The sequence below is a fragment of the Podarcis filfolensis genome, assembly GCF_964270895.1.
Source record: "Podarcis filfolensis genome assembly, chromosome: 4".
NCBI lineage: Eukaryota > Metazoa > Chordata > Lepidosauria > Squamata > Lacertidae > Podarcis > Podarcis filfolensis.
This window is the reverse complement of record NC_139607.1, coordinates 79,572,053-79,585,926: the sequence shown is the minus strand read 5'-3', so window position 1 is coordinate 79,585,926 and position 13,874 is coordinate 79,572,053. Positions and strand designations below refer to the sequence as shown.

Sequence of the window (13,874 nt, the reverse complement as noted above, 5' to 3'; positions counted from 1 at the left end):
CTTTTTAATCATGAGAAAGAAGAGAAATCATAACAACAGAATCCATACTTTTACTTACCCAACTGTCTATCTCAAAGTCAGGCAGTATTTATGGATATTCCATGCTTGCTTTCTCCATCTGTTTTTGGACTACAATTCCCATCATCCCTAGCACTGGTCCTGCTACCTACAGATGATGGGAATTGTAGTCCAAAAACAGATGGAGACCCAAGTTCAGGAAACCTTGCTGTAAACTAAAATGCCTCAAATGCTGCAAACTTTCATTATAGGAGAGCAAAGAGGCTCAAATTGCCTCACCAGGAGCCTGTGCAATCATGCTAAGCTACACTTGGCTTAGCGTGACCTGTGAACTAGGACAACATTATGTTGAAATCTTGCTGTATTTCTACGAAGTGATAACAATGCTTGTTCATATTTCGTTAAGGAAACACTCTGCTTTTGCAGGAAACACATAGATGATTTTTTTTTAATTTTTATTATTATTTTTTGGTGCGTTGGGGGGGAATATTCAAGGGATATGAAATTAACACATCTGAAATGCTTCCAGTGAAACGGAATGGATGCACTGCTTGGTAAAGTTTAGTCTATTTCATGGGTAGGCAAACCAAGGCCTGGGGGCCGGATCCGGCCTGATCGCCTTCTCAGTCAGGCCCGTGGACAGTCCGGGAATCAGCATGTTTTTACATGAATAGAATGTGTGCTTTTATTTAAAATGCATCTCTGGGTTATTTGGGGGCCTGCCTGGTGTTTTTACATGAGTAAAATGTGTCCTTTTATTTTAAATGCATCTCTGGGTGATTTGTGGTGCATAGGAATTCATTCTTTTTTTCTCTCCCCCAAAATATAGTCTGGCCCCCCACAAGGTCTGAGGGACAATGGACAGGCCCCCTGCTGAAAAAGTTTGCTGACCCCTGACTCTACTTGCTATTGGCAAAATTTGCCAAGTGGGAGAGGATTCGGCTGTAAGCAGCTCAAAACCATGTCTCCTAGTTACCTTCTCAATGATCTCATAGCACTCCTCCAGCTTCTGAGTTCTGTCCTTCAGGTTTGTGCTGGCTTCATTATAGATGGTCAGCCAATCCCGGTAAGCGTTTTCCGATAGGTCTGCATATGCAATGCACAGAGTCCTCAAACCTAAAAAGGAAATGTAGGTACTGGTAAAGGGAGTAATTTGATTCAGTTCACATTTAAAGGCAAACCGACCTAATTCCCACTTTCCAAAACAATATGCGGACCAAAAATAGCAACCCTTCCAAATTTTGCAGTGCACTCCTCCAGCCATGTAATACATACAACAATGCAAAGAATCGGGTGCATAAAATGCATAAAAGTGAAAATAACCATAAAATGCATTCTATTAGGGAATACTGCTTTACCAAAATGTATATATTAGGTTAAAAAGTTGTATACAAAATGTGTGTATTAGGAGAAATCTGCCCTGCAATATCAATGAGGTTTTTTTAGGAATGGCAACTTTAACACCTTCATGCAGCTTTCAATTTTAAAAATTACTTACTATACTACAATATATATTAAAATTAAATTGTGACGTCACAGAAACATGACATGAGGTAGTTGAATAGCTTCACATTAACTGCCCAACTGCAAATAACATAATGCTCTGTAGTTCCTTTTAATGGACACATGTAATTTGCACCGATGTTGACACAGGTTAACCATGCGCTGTAATCTGAAGAACAGGCCCCTTTGGAATATGAACAACGTTGTTTTTATGAGACTTCTGATAGAATTTAGCATACATAAAAATAATGATTTCTCTTCTGGCACAAGTGAACCAGAAGAAGGAGAGAGCATGCCATATAAAACAGAAGGACAATATTATTGCGGGTGTGGGAGTTCCCAGGAAAAAGTGTTTGTGTGGCAGGGAGAGATTTTCAGGCATGGGAAGGAATACGTTTTGCAGCAACATGGTATCATAAAAGGAACATAGTCCACTGCCCAGGTTGCTCTACCTCAGTAATGTCCCATTAGCAATGAAATAAGAGACAGGTATATTTGATTTCATATAGCAAACTTGTAGGGGCAGCTACTGCATCTTAAGGGAACACAACGAAGTGTGGGCAGTAGGATCCAAGTTCATTTTCCGTTTTCCTAAACATTTACAATAGAGGTACCACACGTCACCTTCAAACTTCTTTGTTCTATTCCCCACCCACCCATGATTCATTTCAGAAACACTCTCCCAACTTGCTAAACAAAGGTATTAACACCAGTTGAGAGCTAGGAGACTCAGTTAATGTTGCTTCTGTGGTACTGCTCCACTCCAATTGATCTTTTGTTTCACACCTCTTTAAACAAGATTGCAATCTTGATACACTCCATTTTCACCCAAGGAATGTTTTGCCTCTAGCTTGAGTTGTATGCCTGGGACTCTGTAGATTCCCCAGTTCAGCATCTCCTTTGGCTGGAAACAGATTATAGTGGTGTTGTTCTTTTAAAGGCGGCTGAAAATGGTTTGGGTGGCAGAACTGCCTTTAGTCCATGCACACGCTTCCTTGGTCCCACAGTCTATGTCTGGTCACACCATTTTGTAATAAGCAAAAGCAGAGGAGATCCCTCTGGCTGTCTATATCATGGGACAGAATGTGTCTATCAGATCACATTCAGCAAGCACGGGAACAATCTGCAACTTGTATTTCCTCTCTCAATTCTGCCCATGTTCGATACGTATGGCATGTGAAACTATATATGGCACTATTTTGATGCTCAAACCTGAATCCTTAACAGAAGAACCAAGCCCAAACCCCTCTTCCTCATTAAAAAAACCCAAACCCTAGTCCACCACGTTCCATTGAACAAGGGGAAGACAGTTCTTGCTAAGGAATCTATCCATTTTGGTTTCTCCCAATTTCTCATTTTTCCAGCCTACTAAAAACAAATGCCTACCTTCTGTGGCAAAATAGTCAAGATGACACAGTGTTTGCTCCAAATACAGGGAATTTTTGGAGAGTCTCTCGAAAATGACGTTATCCTACCAACAAGAAAGAACATAGATAAAGCACGTGTCCATAAATGCATTTTATAATGCCTATTTAAGACCTTTATATCCTTTATACCCTGCCTTTCCAGGGTGCTTGAGGTGGTTCAGGTAACAAATGGGACACTTTATAATTAAAAGGAAGGTAGCAGCATTGACCCGCAAAATAATAAGCTGTGGACATACCTAGAAAACAAACAAACAAACTCTATAAATTGTTGGAAAGAAGAGATGATGTGATTGAATTGAGAGCCCTGCTTCCCTCAAAGAGATGAATGACATTGTTCAAACCACTATTCCCGCAACCTGGTGCTTTCCAGATGTTTTCGACTACAACTCCCCTAAGGCCCTGCCAGAATACCGTTTGCTAGCTGAGGCTGATGGGAGTTGTAGTCCAAAACATCTAGACGGCGCCAAGGTTGGGAAGGCTGGATTAAACAGCAACCTCGGCTTGATCCTGTCCACATAATCCTGATCCAGAAAACAGATCAATTTACTGATGGATAATGTAACATAGCTCCTGCCAACCTAGCAGTTCGAAAGCATGCCAAAGTGCAAGTAGATAAATAGGTACCACTCCAGCGGGAAGGTAAACAGCGATTCCGTGCGCTGCTCTGGTTCGCCAGAAGCGGCTTAGTCATGCTGGCCATATGACCCGGAAGCTGTCTGCGGACAAACGCTGGCTCCCTCGGCCTATAGAGCGAGGGGAGCGCCGCAATCCCAGAGTCGGTCACGACTGGACCTAATGGTCAGGGGTCCCTTTACCTTTTTTGATGTAACAAAGGGGGAATTTAAGTTTTGAAGGGCGTACAACCTCTGATGACAATGGCAGTGCTGCTTATTATTAGCATTATTTATGAAACACAAAGTATCAGAGCTACAACGGAAAGCATAGTGACAATTTCCTTTGACACTTACGGCTCCTTTGCAGTACAAACGCAGACGCCCTTCCGGAGTCCTGACAATTACAGACATTCGTTTTCTGTCACTGGGAAGAAAAAGAAGAAGCATTCGTTGCAGTTCATGTGTTATCAACATCTAGCAAAGTGCTTGCCAAATGGTCTTCAGGCACAGCCCCATGGGCAGCTCAGTTGGTTAGTGTGGTGCTGATAACGGCAAGGTTGCAGGTTCGAGACAGCTGCCTATTTTGAAGTCAGGTTATCCCCATCCAGATACGGCTGCTGCTGGGCCACCAGCCAAAGCTGGCTGAAGGCACTCCATGTCACAGAGGCCCCTTGTGCATCCAGGGACAAGGATAGCCAGAGAAAACCCCCAAGCTGAACGCCTGATTCTTCAGGGGGAAGTGCAACCCCATCAAGAACTGGCTGAAGGAAACAATTTGAGAAATCTTGGGCATGTCACAATCTCCAGGAAGCTCTGAAATGTAAGAGACACCTGGCCCTTTATGAATGAAAAGAATTTTGGCTAGCCAAACTTATAAGTAGGGAAGTGAGAGGTGGTTTCAAGTGAGGGTTGAGTGAAAGAGCCCAGTGGTTTGAGGAAACACCTCCAATACCGATCTTTTTGACCCAAAGAGGAAGAGCAAATGGTTTAGGGTTGTCTAAAGATATACAGTGGTACCTCGGGTTAAGTACTTAATTCGTTCCGGAGGTCCGTTCTTAACCTGAAACTGTTCTTAACCTGAAGCACCACTATAGCTAATGGGGGTCTCCTGCTGCCGCCGCGCCGCTGGAGCACAATTTCTGTTCTCATCCTGAAGCAAAGTTCTTTACCTGAAGCACTATTTCTAGGTTAGCGGAGTCTGTAACCTGAAGCGTATGTAACCTGAGGTACCACTTTACAAATATGAGTAATGGGAGAAATTTAGAGGCTCAGGTCCGGAAATGTATCATAATCAAGCCCAATAAACCATTTCCTATAGAACATGGTTTATGAACAACCAAATTACTTTAGAATTAATATGAAAATGTATTTATGAATACAGTGGTTCCTCGTGTTATGCATGGGATCCATTCCGGAGGCCCATCCATAACATGAAAAGCCAGAAGTGGTGCATCTGTGCAGGCGTGCAGCATGATTTGGTGCTTCTGCGCATGCGTGAGCGGCGAAACGCGGAAGTAACCCATTTTATTATTCTACCATACATTTAAAGCCCACCCATTACACATTTAAAAGTGTGTGAATTCATCCAAAGAATCCTGGGAAATGTCATTTGCTAAGGGTACTGGGAATTTCAGGTATATGAGGGTGAAAACTACAGTTTCCAAGATTCTTTGGGAGACGTCATGTGCTTTAAACATGTGTTGAATACATACTGCGGATCTGTCATTAGTCTAATGGTTTGGAGAAGTCAAATGTGGGCCAGATCCTTTGAGAAATACAGATCAGCAATCATGGAGACTGAAACAGCCCTTCCTAATCTCATTTTCTATATAAATGAACGGCAAGTCATTATTTTGAAATTAATGAACTTCTTTCTTCTCTCTTTCTGAATTAGATTAAAAGCAGAGGACTCTACCAAGAGTACATTTTGCCATTGATGTCTTCTTACAGGGGACTGCTTGTCTTGCAGGGGGGCAGGGACGACTGAAAGCTCCATCTAACTTCTTTAAAAAATTTTAAAAAAAAGTTCTTATTTTTTTCCCTTAGGACAAAAACAGTAAACATACAGGAGAGTTGGAAAAGGGGGGTATTCCACCTACTTTATGATCAAGTTTCCTAGGATCGAATTCAATTATTTTCACTGGGAGACAAATGGTGTACCAGGAAGGTACTACAGTGTAACCAATAATTTAAATTATATAGGGCTGTTTTTTTTTAAAAAAAAGATGAAGATAATCAAACAAAAGTGCATAGGAACTGACACCGGGGACACCCATGTATGCAATGAAATTGCAATAAAATTGATTATTATCAAGCCAAGTATAGAGAAGTATAATTCAAGTATAATTCAACCAATCGCACAAAATGAAACCATACGTTTATAATTACATGTACTCATTTTTAGGACCAAGTCATTTTTTTTAATGAAGTAAACATTTCAATGGGGGCCTAAAACATTTCCCAAAAGATTGCACAAATTCTTTTTAATTTTGCATGGTTTTGCTTTGCTTCCTATCCTTCTCAGGAGCTGCTTTGGCACAATCCATTTAGAGAGGATTGTTGAGCATGTTATCCAGCCAGTTAGGGATCACATAGCAGCATTACGACATCATGATGTAGTGTAATTCCCTGGTGTAGTCTGTCCCAGGAACTTGGCCAGCCTTCTCACAGCTGCTAAACTGCCATTTGAAGCAGCAGCAGTAATATCTCTCTCTGTGTGCCTCTCTTTCTCTTTCTCTCTCTCCCTCACACACACCCCTCACACAATGTATTAGACTGTAAACTGTTCCAAACTGCTGGAGGGAATGATGTTGGGGAAGGTTGTTTTAATGGTTTTTCTAAAAAATTGAGTTTTCTCCACTCCATTTATCACATTTTCTTAGGTACTGAAATAGTTACAAAATCTAATTACCTTGAAAATTCCAAGACATTGAGGATCTCATATGTCTCTTCTTTTCCTAGCTGCAAACACATGAAACAAGAATTGAACCACGTTAAGCAAGGCGAACATACAAAGAAGCCTTGCTTCTTTCGAATGCCCACGTTAAAACATGTGATGATAGCTCCCTCTGCTGGGCAAAATGGTGTACTTATGTGTGCCTCCAAGTGAATGGTGCACAGAATATTATTTCATTCAGCGTGCGTTCTCCAAGTGCGTCTGTGGAGCATCTGTGGAGAACACACCTTCATAAGATTTTATGGTAAAGTGTGCAGAGGGCTCTCATTCCTCAGTGATGGGCTGACCTGCTTGATAAGACACCTCCAGTGACATTAACCTCTGGTGCACAATTTATGTTATGGCATTCCAAGTCACAACAGAGCTCAAGCTTTTGTACGCAGTGCTCAAGAAAGCTCCTCCCATGAACATGGGGTATTCTGGCTTATACCAAGCAAGCCTACTGATCCACCCTAATCCATACTCTCTATGCCAGCGTTCTTCAGCCTTGGGTTTCCCAAATGTGGGTGGACTACAACTCCCATCAGCCTTGGCCACTGGGCTAAGATAGCTGTGGATGATGGGTGTTGTAGTCCACCCACATCTGGTGTCAGCCCAGGAATGTCCAGGAATCCACTCTTCATTGTCAAAACACTGACAAGTTAGGGAAAGCCGTGTCTCTCAGCTGCCCCTAGTTGGGCACCCAATGAGGCAGTTGCAGCAACAGAGAGGCCCTGCTCCAGACCTCAGCATATGTATCTCCCCCACCCAAACTGCATGTAAGCAGGCAAAGGCGGTGCCTGCTTGTCACCTGCTTCTGCTCCTCCCACTTACATCCACTTCTGGTCCTGGGAGACAGTAGAGAAGGAGGAGGAGGAGGAGGAGGAGGAGGAAGAGGAGTGGAAGCACCAGCCTGACCTGTCTCTCCTTCCTCCTGCACCTGTTGTTCACTCTCCACTACTGCACCTTCTCCTGCCTCTGAGTCTCATCTCCTGGCTGTCACAGGTTTCCCCAGATCACCAATCCCTTCTTCCACAACCCCTTTTCTCTCAGTGCCCACTCCCCAGTATCCAGCCAGTCCCTTGACATCTGGGGACCCAAGACTGAAGAATACTGGTCTACACTGCCTGGCAAGATTACAGATTGCAGACCAAGATTACAGATAGGAGCCTTTTCCTAACCCTACCTGGGGACTGAAAGTAGCACCGTTTGCATGGAAAGCATGCGCTCTTCCTACTGAGCTACTGCCCTTCCCCAAAGGTCTGGCTCCCAAGGCACCACTGGGAATCAAACACAGTTTAATAAGAAGGTGCTTTAGCCAGCTAACCAATGGCCTTCCTACAGATCCCCTGACCGGCACTATTTAATTTATTTATGGGCTGCCATAGAGTTCTCAGAGTTGCTTAGAGCTATCCTTTTATACATGCTCTTACCGCATCGATGATAACAGAATCCGGAGTCCGTCCGGTGAAGACGTAGCCAAGCTTTTTTGCTCCTTTGACTAAGGCTCCTTCATCTGTCAATAGAAACAACCTGCCTTTATGGGAAATTCATTACAAATGTAGCAAATGGCTTTATTAACATAAAAGTAAATGGAATATCACTGAGGCTAATAGTGCTGAAGAGCATTTATGAAATTATATACCACAGGGTCCTACTGGAAGACTTACGTCTCTCTTGCCCATTCTCAGCATTTGTCTATTTATTTAAAAAACCATACCCCAATTTTTGTATGTAACACGCCCCCTCAGAAAAAAACAACCCTGAAGTGGCTTACCAAAATAGTAATAGTAATAATAAAAATAGAGAGGAAAAGAGGTTGCATTCGGACGTTAACACTAAGCCGTGCCATGGCTAGCTGACAGGTGTTGTGGTTACGGATGTAGGACTAGGACCTGAGATGCCAGGGTTCAAATTCCCACTCAGCCATGAAGCCCACTGGGTAACCCTGAGCCAGCCACTCACTCTCAGCCTAACCCACCTCACAGGGTTGTGGTGAGGGAAGAGTGTGTATGCCACCTTGAGCTCCTTGGGGGGAAAGGTGGGATATAAATCTAATAAATAAATAAACAAACAAATAAGGGGCATTATCGAAGTTCAAGGATAAAGCATCGCCTGGGGAGAGCTCCAAGGGCCATATTTAGGCCTCAGGCCTGAGGTTCCTTACCTCTGTCCTAGACAATATTAAAAAAAACCTCAAGATGTATACAGCCTCTGACAAACATGGGCTTTCCATCTTGGGCCCTCATTGAGGAAACCAGCTCATTCCCTTCCTCTGCTGTTCTCCTTGCTCTCCATCCCCTTAAGAAAATGAGACAGTGACCAACCTGGAGAAGAGGCCTGGTAGATGATTGTGTTTCCGTCTCTTTCTGGGACAACGGTGTGACACACAGCCAGGAGAGTGAGGAATTCCCGGATGTGAGTAGCTGTGGGCTGAAAGGGAAGGTCCACACAAGAGTCATGCCACAAGGAATCCTGAGGGAGTTTCTAAGTCTCTTGCTGTATTTATTAGAAGAGGAAAACAAGCACTTGGGTGGTCAACGGCGCTCTCCTCGGTTACTTTGTGGTTTCTGCCCATTATCTCCTTCGATGGTCAATAGCTGCGATAACTGTTTCACCACCTACAGGATCAGAGGCCCAGTCCCTCAGGATACCAACTGCTTGGCCACAAAAGCAGAAGAGGGCCTTTCCAGAGGCCTCTGGTTGTCCGCTGTGGGCAACAGGACACTTGGCCCTTGGTCTGATCCTTGCATTAGTCCATCAAATACGGAATAATTACACTAGTTAGATCAGTGTTTCTCAAACTAGGGTCCCCGGCTGTTGTTGGACTACAACTCCCATCAACCCTAGCAAGGAGGGCCAGTGGTCAAGGATGATGGGAGTTGTAGTCCAACAACAGTTGGAGACCCAAGTTTGAGAAACACAGAGTTAGATTATTAGACAGACCGTCAGTCTGATCCAGCAGAGCTCTTCTTGTGTTAACCTCATCAAATACTGTGGACGCTCGGGTTGCGAACGTGATCCATGCAGGAGGAACGTCCGCAACCTGCAGCACCACGTCTGCACGGGTTGCAATTCGACGTTTCTGTGCATGCGCCGAAACCCAGAAGTAACCCGTTCCGGTACTTCCGGGTTTCGGCGTGTCTGTAATCCGAAAACGCGCAACCTGAAGCATCTATAACCCGAGGTATGACTATACAAGACAATTAAACCAGATATTAGCTAGGCCTTTGGTCTGATCCAACAGGGTTCTTCTTATGTTAGGTAAAGGTAAAGGGACCCCTGATCATTAGGACCAGTCATAGCCAACTCTGGGGTTGTGGCGCTCATCTCGCTTTATTGGCTGAGGGAGCCGGCGTACAGCTTCCAGGTCATGTGGCCAGCATGACTAAGCCACTTCTGGTGAACCAGAGCAGCACCCAGAAACGCTGTTTACCTTCCCACTGGAGCAGTACCTATTTATCTACTTGCCCTTTGATGTGCTTTCGAACTGCTAGGTTGGCAGGAGCAGGGACCGAGCAATGGGAGCTCACCCCGTCGTGGGGATTTGAAATGCCGACCTTCTGATCGGCAATCCCTAGGCTCTGTGGTTTAACCCACAGCGCCACCCGCGTCCCATATTCTTCTTATGTTAGCCCCATCAAATACTAGTCAGATTATTGGAGCTCAACCACAAAAGGCAACCTATCCCAACCTGGAGCCCTCCAGATGCTTTGAACCAACTCCCACCAACCCCAGCCAGGTAGTCCAACACATCTGGAGAGCACCAGCTTTGGAAGGCTGCACTAAGGTAGAAAGAACAGCCTTCCCAGATCAGGCCAATAGTCCCCTCTTGTTTCTGGGTGAGTTGTTGCAGGCCTTTATTGCTCACACAGCAAATACATCACCTACATGCCTGCAACTCAAGCTTTGTCGGCAGACAGCAAGCTATCTTAACTTCCCTGGCGCAGCCGGCCTTAAGAGGGGCATCCTATGATTTCCTTGTATTGAAATCAATTATTCAGTCTGCTTTTGTCCTTCCATGTTCACAGCTTACAATAGGTTCCACCCACCCAGTTCTAAAGCAACAATGAGGGCCTTCTTATCACGTCAGCCCTTCCACAGAGCCCTTGTCTCTCCTTTGACATGTAGTGTCAGCAGCGGTGCTGGATTTATTCCTCCGCCTGCTGCCAAACCAAAATGTCAAACTGATTACTACAGCAAATGCCCTGCTGTGTATGGGTGGTGAGTGGATAACAATATTTCCCACTTTCCAATTCAAGCTGGGAAAGGGGGACTTTTGTGTGCATCTATCAGACATTTTTTTTAAAAAAACAACAAACTGAATTGCAAAGATAATATTGAAATACTGCAATATTTATTTGCTGGTCAGTATCAAGTCTAAATATATTCTTAGGGCTCAGAAAGGAAGTGTAAACGTGAGCCTTAACCCCAAACTATCATGCAGGGTTTTTTGTTTTTTTGAAAATGAATGAATGTCTGGGTGTGTTTTCCTATTTGTTTATAAAAATATTTATATATTGCTATTTATAAAAAATATCAAAGTGGTTTACAACAATTATACAGAAAACCATACAATAAAAACATATGACATTTTAAAATTGGAAATCAGCTAGCTATTTTGGAAAGATGTATTCTTAATTGCTTACATAAACCCGATGGAATGGAAGAGTTTTCAACAGGTGTGTAAAACTTGCAATGGCAGGTGCCTGCTGCTGACGCCCCTTTCTGAATCACAACCAATTCTTGAGAGCCTTTTTAATCAGGGATGGGTGACTCTGTCAATTCTGGTTTCTTACACCTGCAGCTAAGACATCCACGGCCACCCTGCATTCCCAAGTGGTACCTACAGAGCAGCAGAGCTTCTTAAGTGACTCTTCCACCCAAAGACAAAGGACACGAGCACGGCAGAACAATATCAGTGGAACAATACTATAGAACTGGGCTTACGTGGTCGCTCTCAATATTTTGCAGCAGCCTCGGGTCATCAAATTCGCAAGATTCGCTGGTGGAAGGAGGAAGTTGACTAGAAGTCGAATAAAAGGAATGAAATATTACCTCCTCGAAACATATGCTTCCATTAATAACACACAGAACTCACAACATCATCAATTACCGAACTCGGGCATCAATGGAACTATTCTTATCTGCCTTCCACCAGGACAGCGACTCCTTAGGACGCAAGAGGACATATTCTCCCCAAACATTGTATTTCCTTTATCCAGAAGCGTCTCACTGGGTAGGACAGAGCCAGAACATTAGCTTCCTGGAAGGTGGTTTGCTGTTCCTTACCAAGAAGGAAAGGGGCAGGGAGGTTGATGCAATGCTGAACTGGTTCCACTGGTGCTTCTGCCTGGTTCTAACTTCCCCACCGCCTCACCCTTCACCCTCTCCCTCCCGGAAAGCAACACTAACCCACCTGCAGATCCACTTTCAGCTCTATCTCCTCTGCAAATAGAATGCAGTTCACCCATTTCCCCAGCTGCCCTTCTTATTACTGCCTCCCCTCCAAAAGCATTCTCACCTTTGCCTTTCAACCTGGATTACTGAATCACACTCGTGTGTGTGTGTGTGTGTGTGTGTGTGTGTGTGTGTCTTCCCTTGGACTTAACCCAGAAGCTGCAGCTAGGCTGTTTACATCATATAACATCCAAGGGAGCTGCAATGGTTGCCAATATGCTATCAGAAACAGTTCAAGGTTTTGCTTTTAGCATTTAAAGCACTAAATAGTCTGGAGCCAGGTTGCTTGAGGGGATAGCCTGCCCGTTATATATTCCTGTCCAGAAACTCTGTTTCCCAGATGGGGGACCTCATGTCCTAGAGACCAGGCTTTTAGTGTTGCAGCTCCAGCATTCTGGAATTAAATCACCAGATGAAATTAAATTAGCATCCAGTGTTTTGACATTTAGGTGGCTATTGAAGCTTTCCCTGAATCATTTTATGGAATATTAATCTTCCAATTGTAGAAATGGTTATATTGCTTTAAAAAAAAGTTTATGGAGTTTCTCATCTTTTACTTTTTTATTTTATTGCACAGTGTTTCAGTAACTTTTGGTTGTGAAGCAGTTTATAAATCTGCAATTAATTAATTACTTAATTAACCTCCATTAGCCACCCAGTGGCAAATCTCTGCAAAATGTGCTCAATGTTTGCCCACTTAAACCATTCCACAAAGCGTCAGTTAATATCTGCTTTACCTGAAGTCCTCTGATGAACATTCTCTTGCTAATTCTGGAAAGTGACTAAAAAGATAGAAAGAAATATGCAAAATTGGTGGGAAAGTCTGATCTGATCATAAGAAAAAGATGGATCATAGTGCATACCTCAAGCTAAAACACATCCATCCAAGGAACCAAAAGGTAAAGGTAAAAGACCCCTGGATGGTTAAGTTCTGTCAAAGGTGAGCTCATCTCGCTTTTCAGGCCGAGGGAGCTGGCGTTTATTCACAGACAGCTTTCTGGGTCATGTGGCTAGCATGACCAAAACGCTTCTGGAGCAACAGGACACCGTGACAGAAACCAGAGCGCATGGAAACATCGTTTACCTTCCTGCTGCAGCGGTACCTATTTCTCTACTTGCACTGGTATGCTTTCGAACTGCTAGGTTGGCAGGAGCTGAGACAGAGCAACGGGAGCTCACTTCATTATGAGGATTCGAACTGCTGACCTTATAATCTTCAAGCCCAAGAGGTTTGGTGGTTTAGACCACAGTGCCACCCGCGTCCCCTACTTTCCCCCCCTTTTTAGTGGCTCACTCTTGTTCTCTTCTCTCTGCCTATTAAGTATAACAGTTTTCCATACAGAACTAAGAATTTGCCGCTTCAACAAAACTGATTCATTAAGCTATTGCAATGTATCTATATAAAATGGTACGTACCCATATGTTACTCCCGCAATGCTGCATTTCTTAAAGTTCATAATATTGCATGTTAAGGTGCCTGTTTTATCAGAAAACAGGTATTTTACCTAGAAGTCAAATGGTAGGCATTGAAGTTAGGATATCTGTACAATAAAAAGGGAAGTGCAAATTATACAAGAAGGTGGGCCATCAGAACAGACATGCTCCACCTTTCTTCACATGGTCAAACAGAAATAAAGTAAGGTTACCAGATTTTTTTCAATGAATCCGGGGACACTTTAAATACATACATACATACATACTATACGTTCAGGACGTTGATGCTGCAGCGATGACGGTGGCAGAGGGAAGGGAGGTTTCTCACTGCCTTTCGGAGCAGCCCCATCGCAACTCCTACTTGCGTGTAAGCAGGAGGGGGCGGGGATCCCTCAGCTGGGAAGGGAGGCTTCCCATTGCCTATCTGAGAGATCCCTGCCCCCTCCTGCTTGCAGGCAAGCTCTGATACAGCGTGAAGTCTCC

The 13,874-nt window shown here is 43.9% G+C and overlaps 1 protein-coding gene across 10 annotated transcripts in view; it reads right to left on the bottom strand.

Moving 5' to 3' along the window:
- ATP8A2 (ATPase phospholipid transporting 8A2) overlaps nucleotides 1-13,874 on the bottom strand; it is a 325,405-nt gene that overhangs the window by 229,280 nt on the left and 82,251 nt on the right. For all 10 annotated transcript variants that reach the window (XM_083609007.1, XM_083609009.1, XM_083609010.1 and 7 more), the window contains 9 exons: nucleotides 13,374-13,462; nucleotides 12,695-12,739; nucleotides 11,448-11,523; nucleotides 8,825-8,930; nucleotides 7,931-8,013; nucleotides 6,474-6,523; nucleotides 3,917-3,986; nucleotides 2,908-2,992; nucleotides 995-1,134 (listed from right to left, as the gene is read on the bottom strand). In XM_083609007.1, the coding sequence (XP_083465133.1) occupies nucleotides 995-1,134; nucleotides 2,908-2,992; nucleotides 3,917-3,986; nucleotides 6,474-6,523; nucleotides 7,931-8,013; nucleotides 8,825-8,930; nucleotides 11,448-11,523; nucleotides 12,695-12,739; nucleotides 13,374-13,462 (744 nt within the window). The remainder of the gene's footprint in view (nucleotides 1-994; nucleotides 1,135-2,907; nucleotides 2,993-3,916; nucleotides 3,987-6,473; nucleotides 6,524-7,930; nucleotides 8,014-8,824; nucleotides 8,931-11,447; nucleotides 11,524-12,694; nucleotides 12,740-13,373; nucleotides 13,463-13,874) is intronic.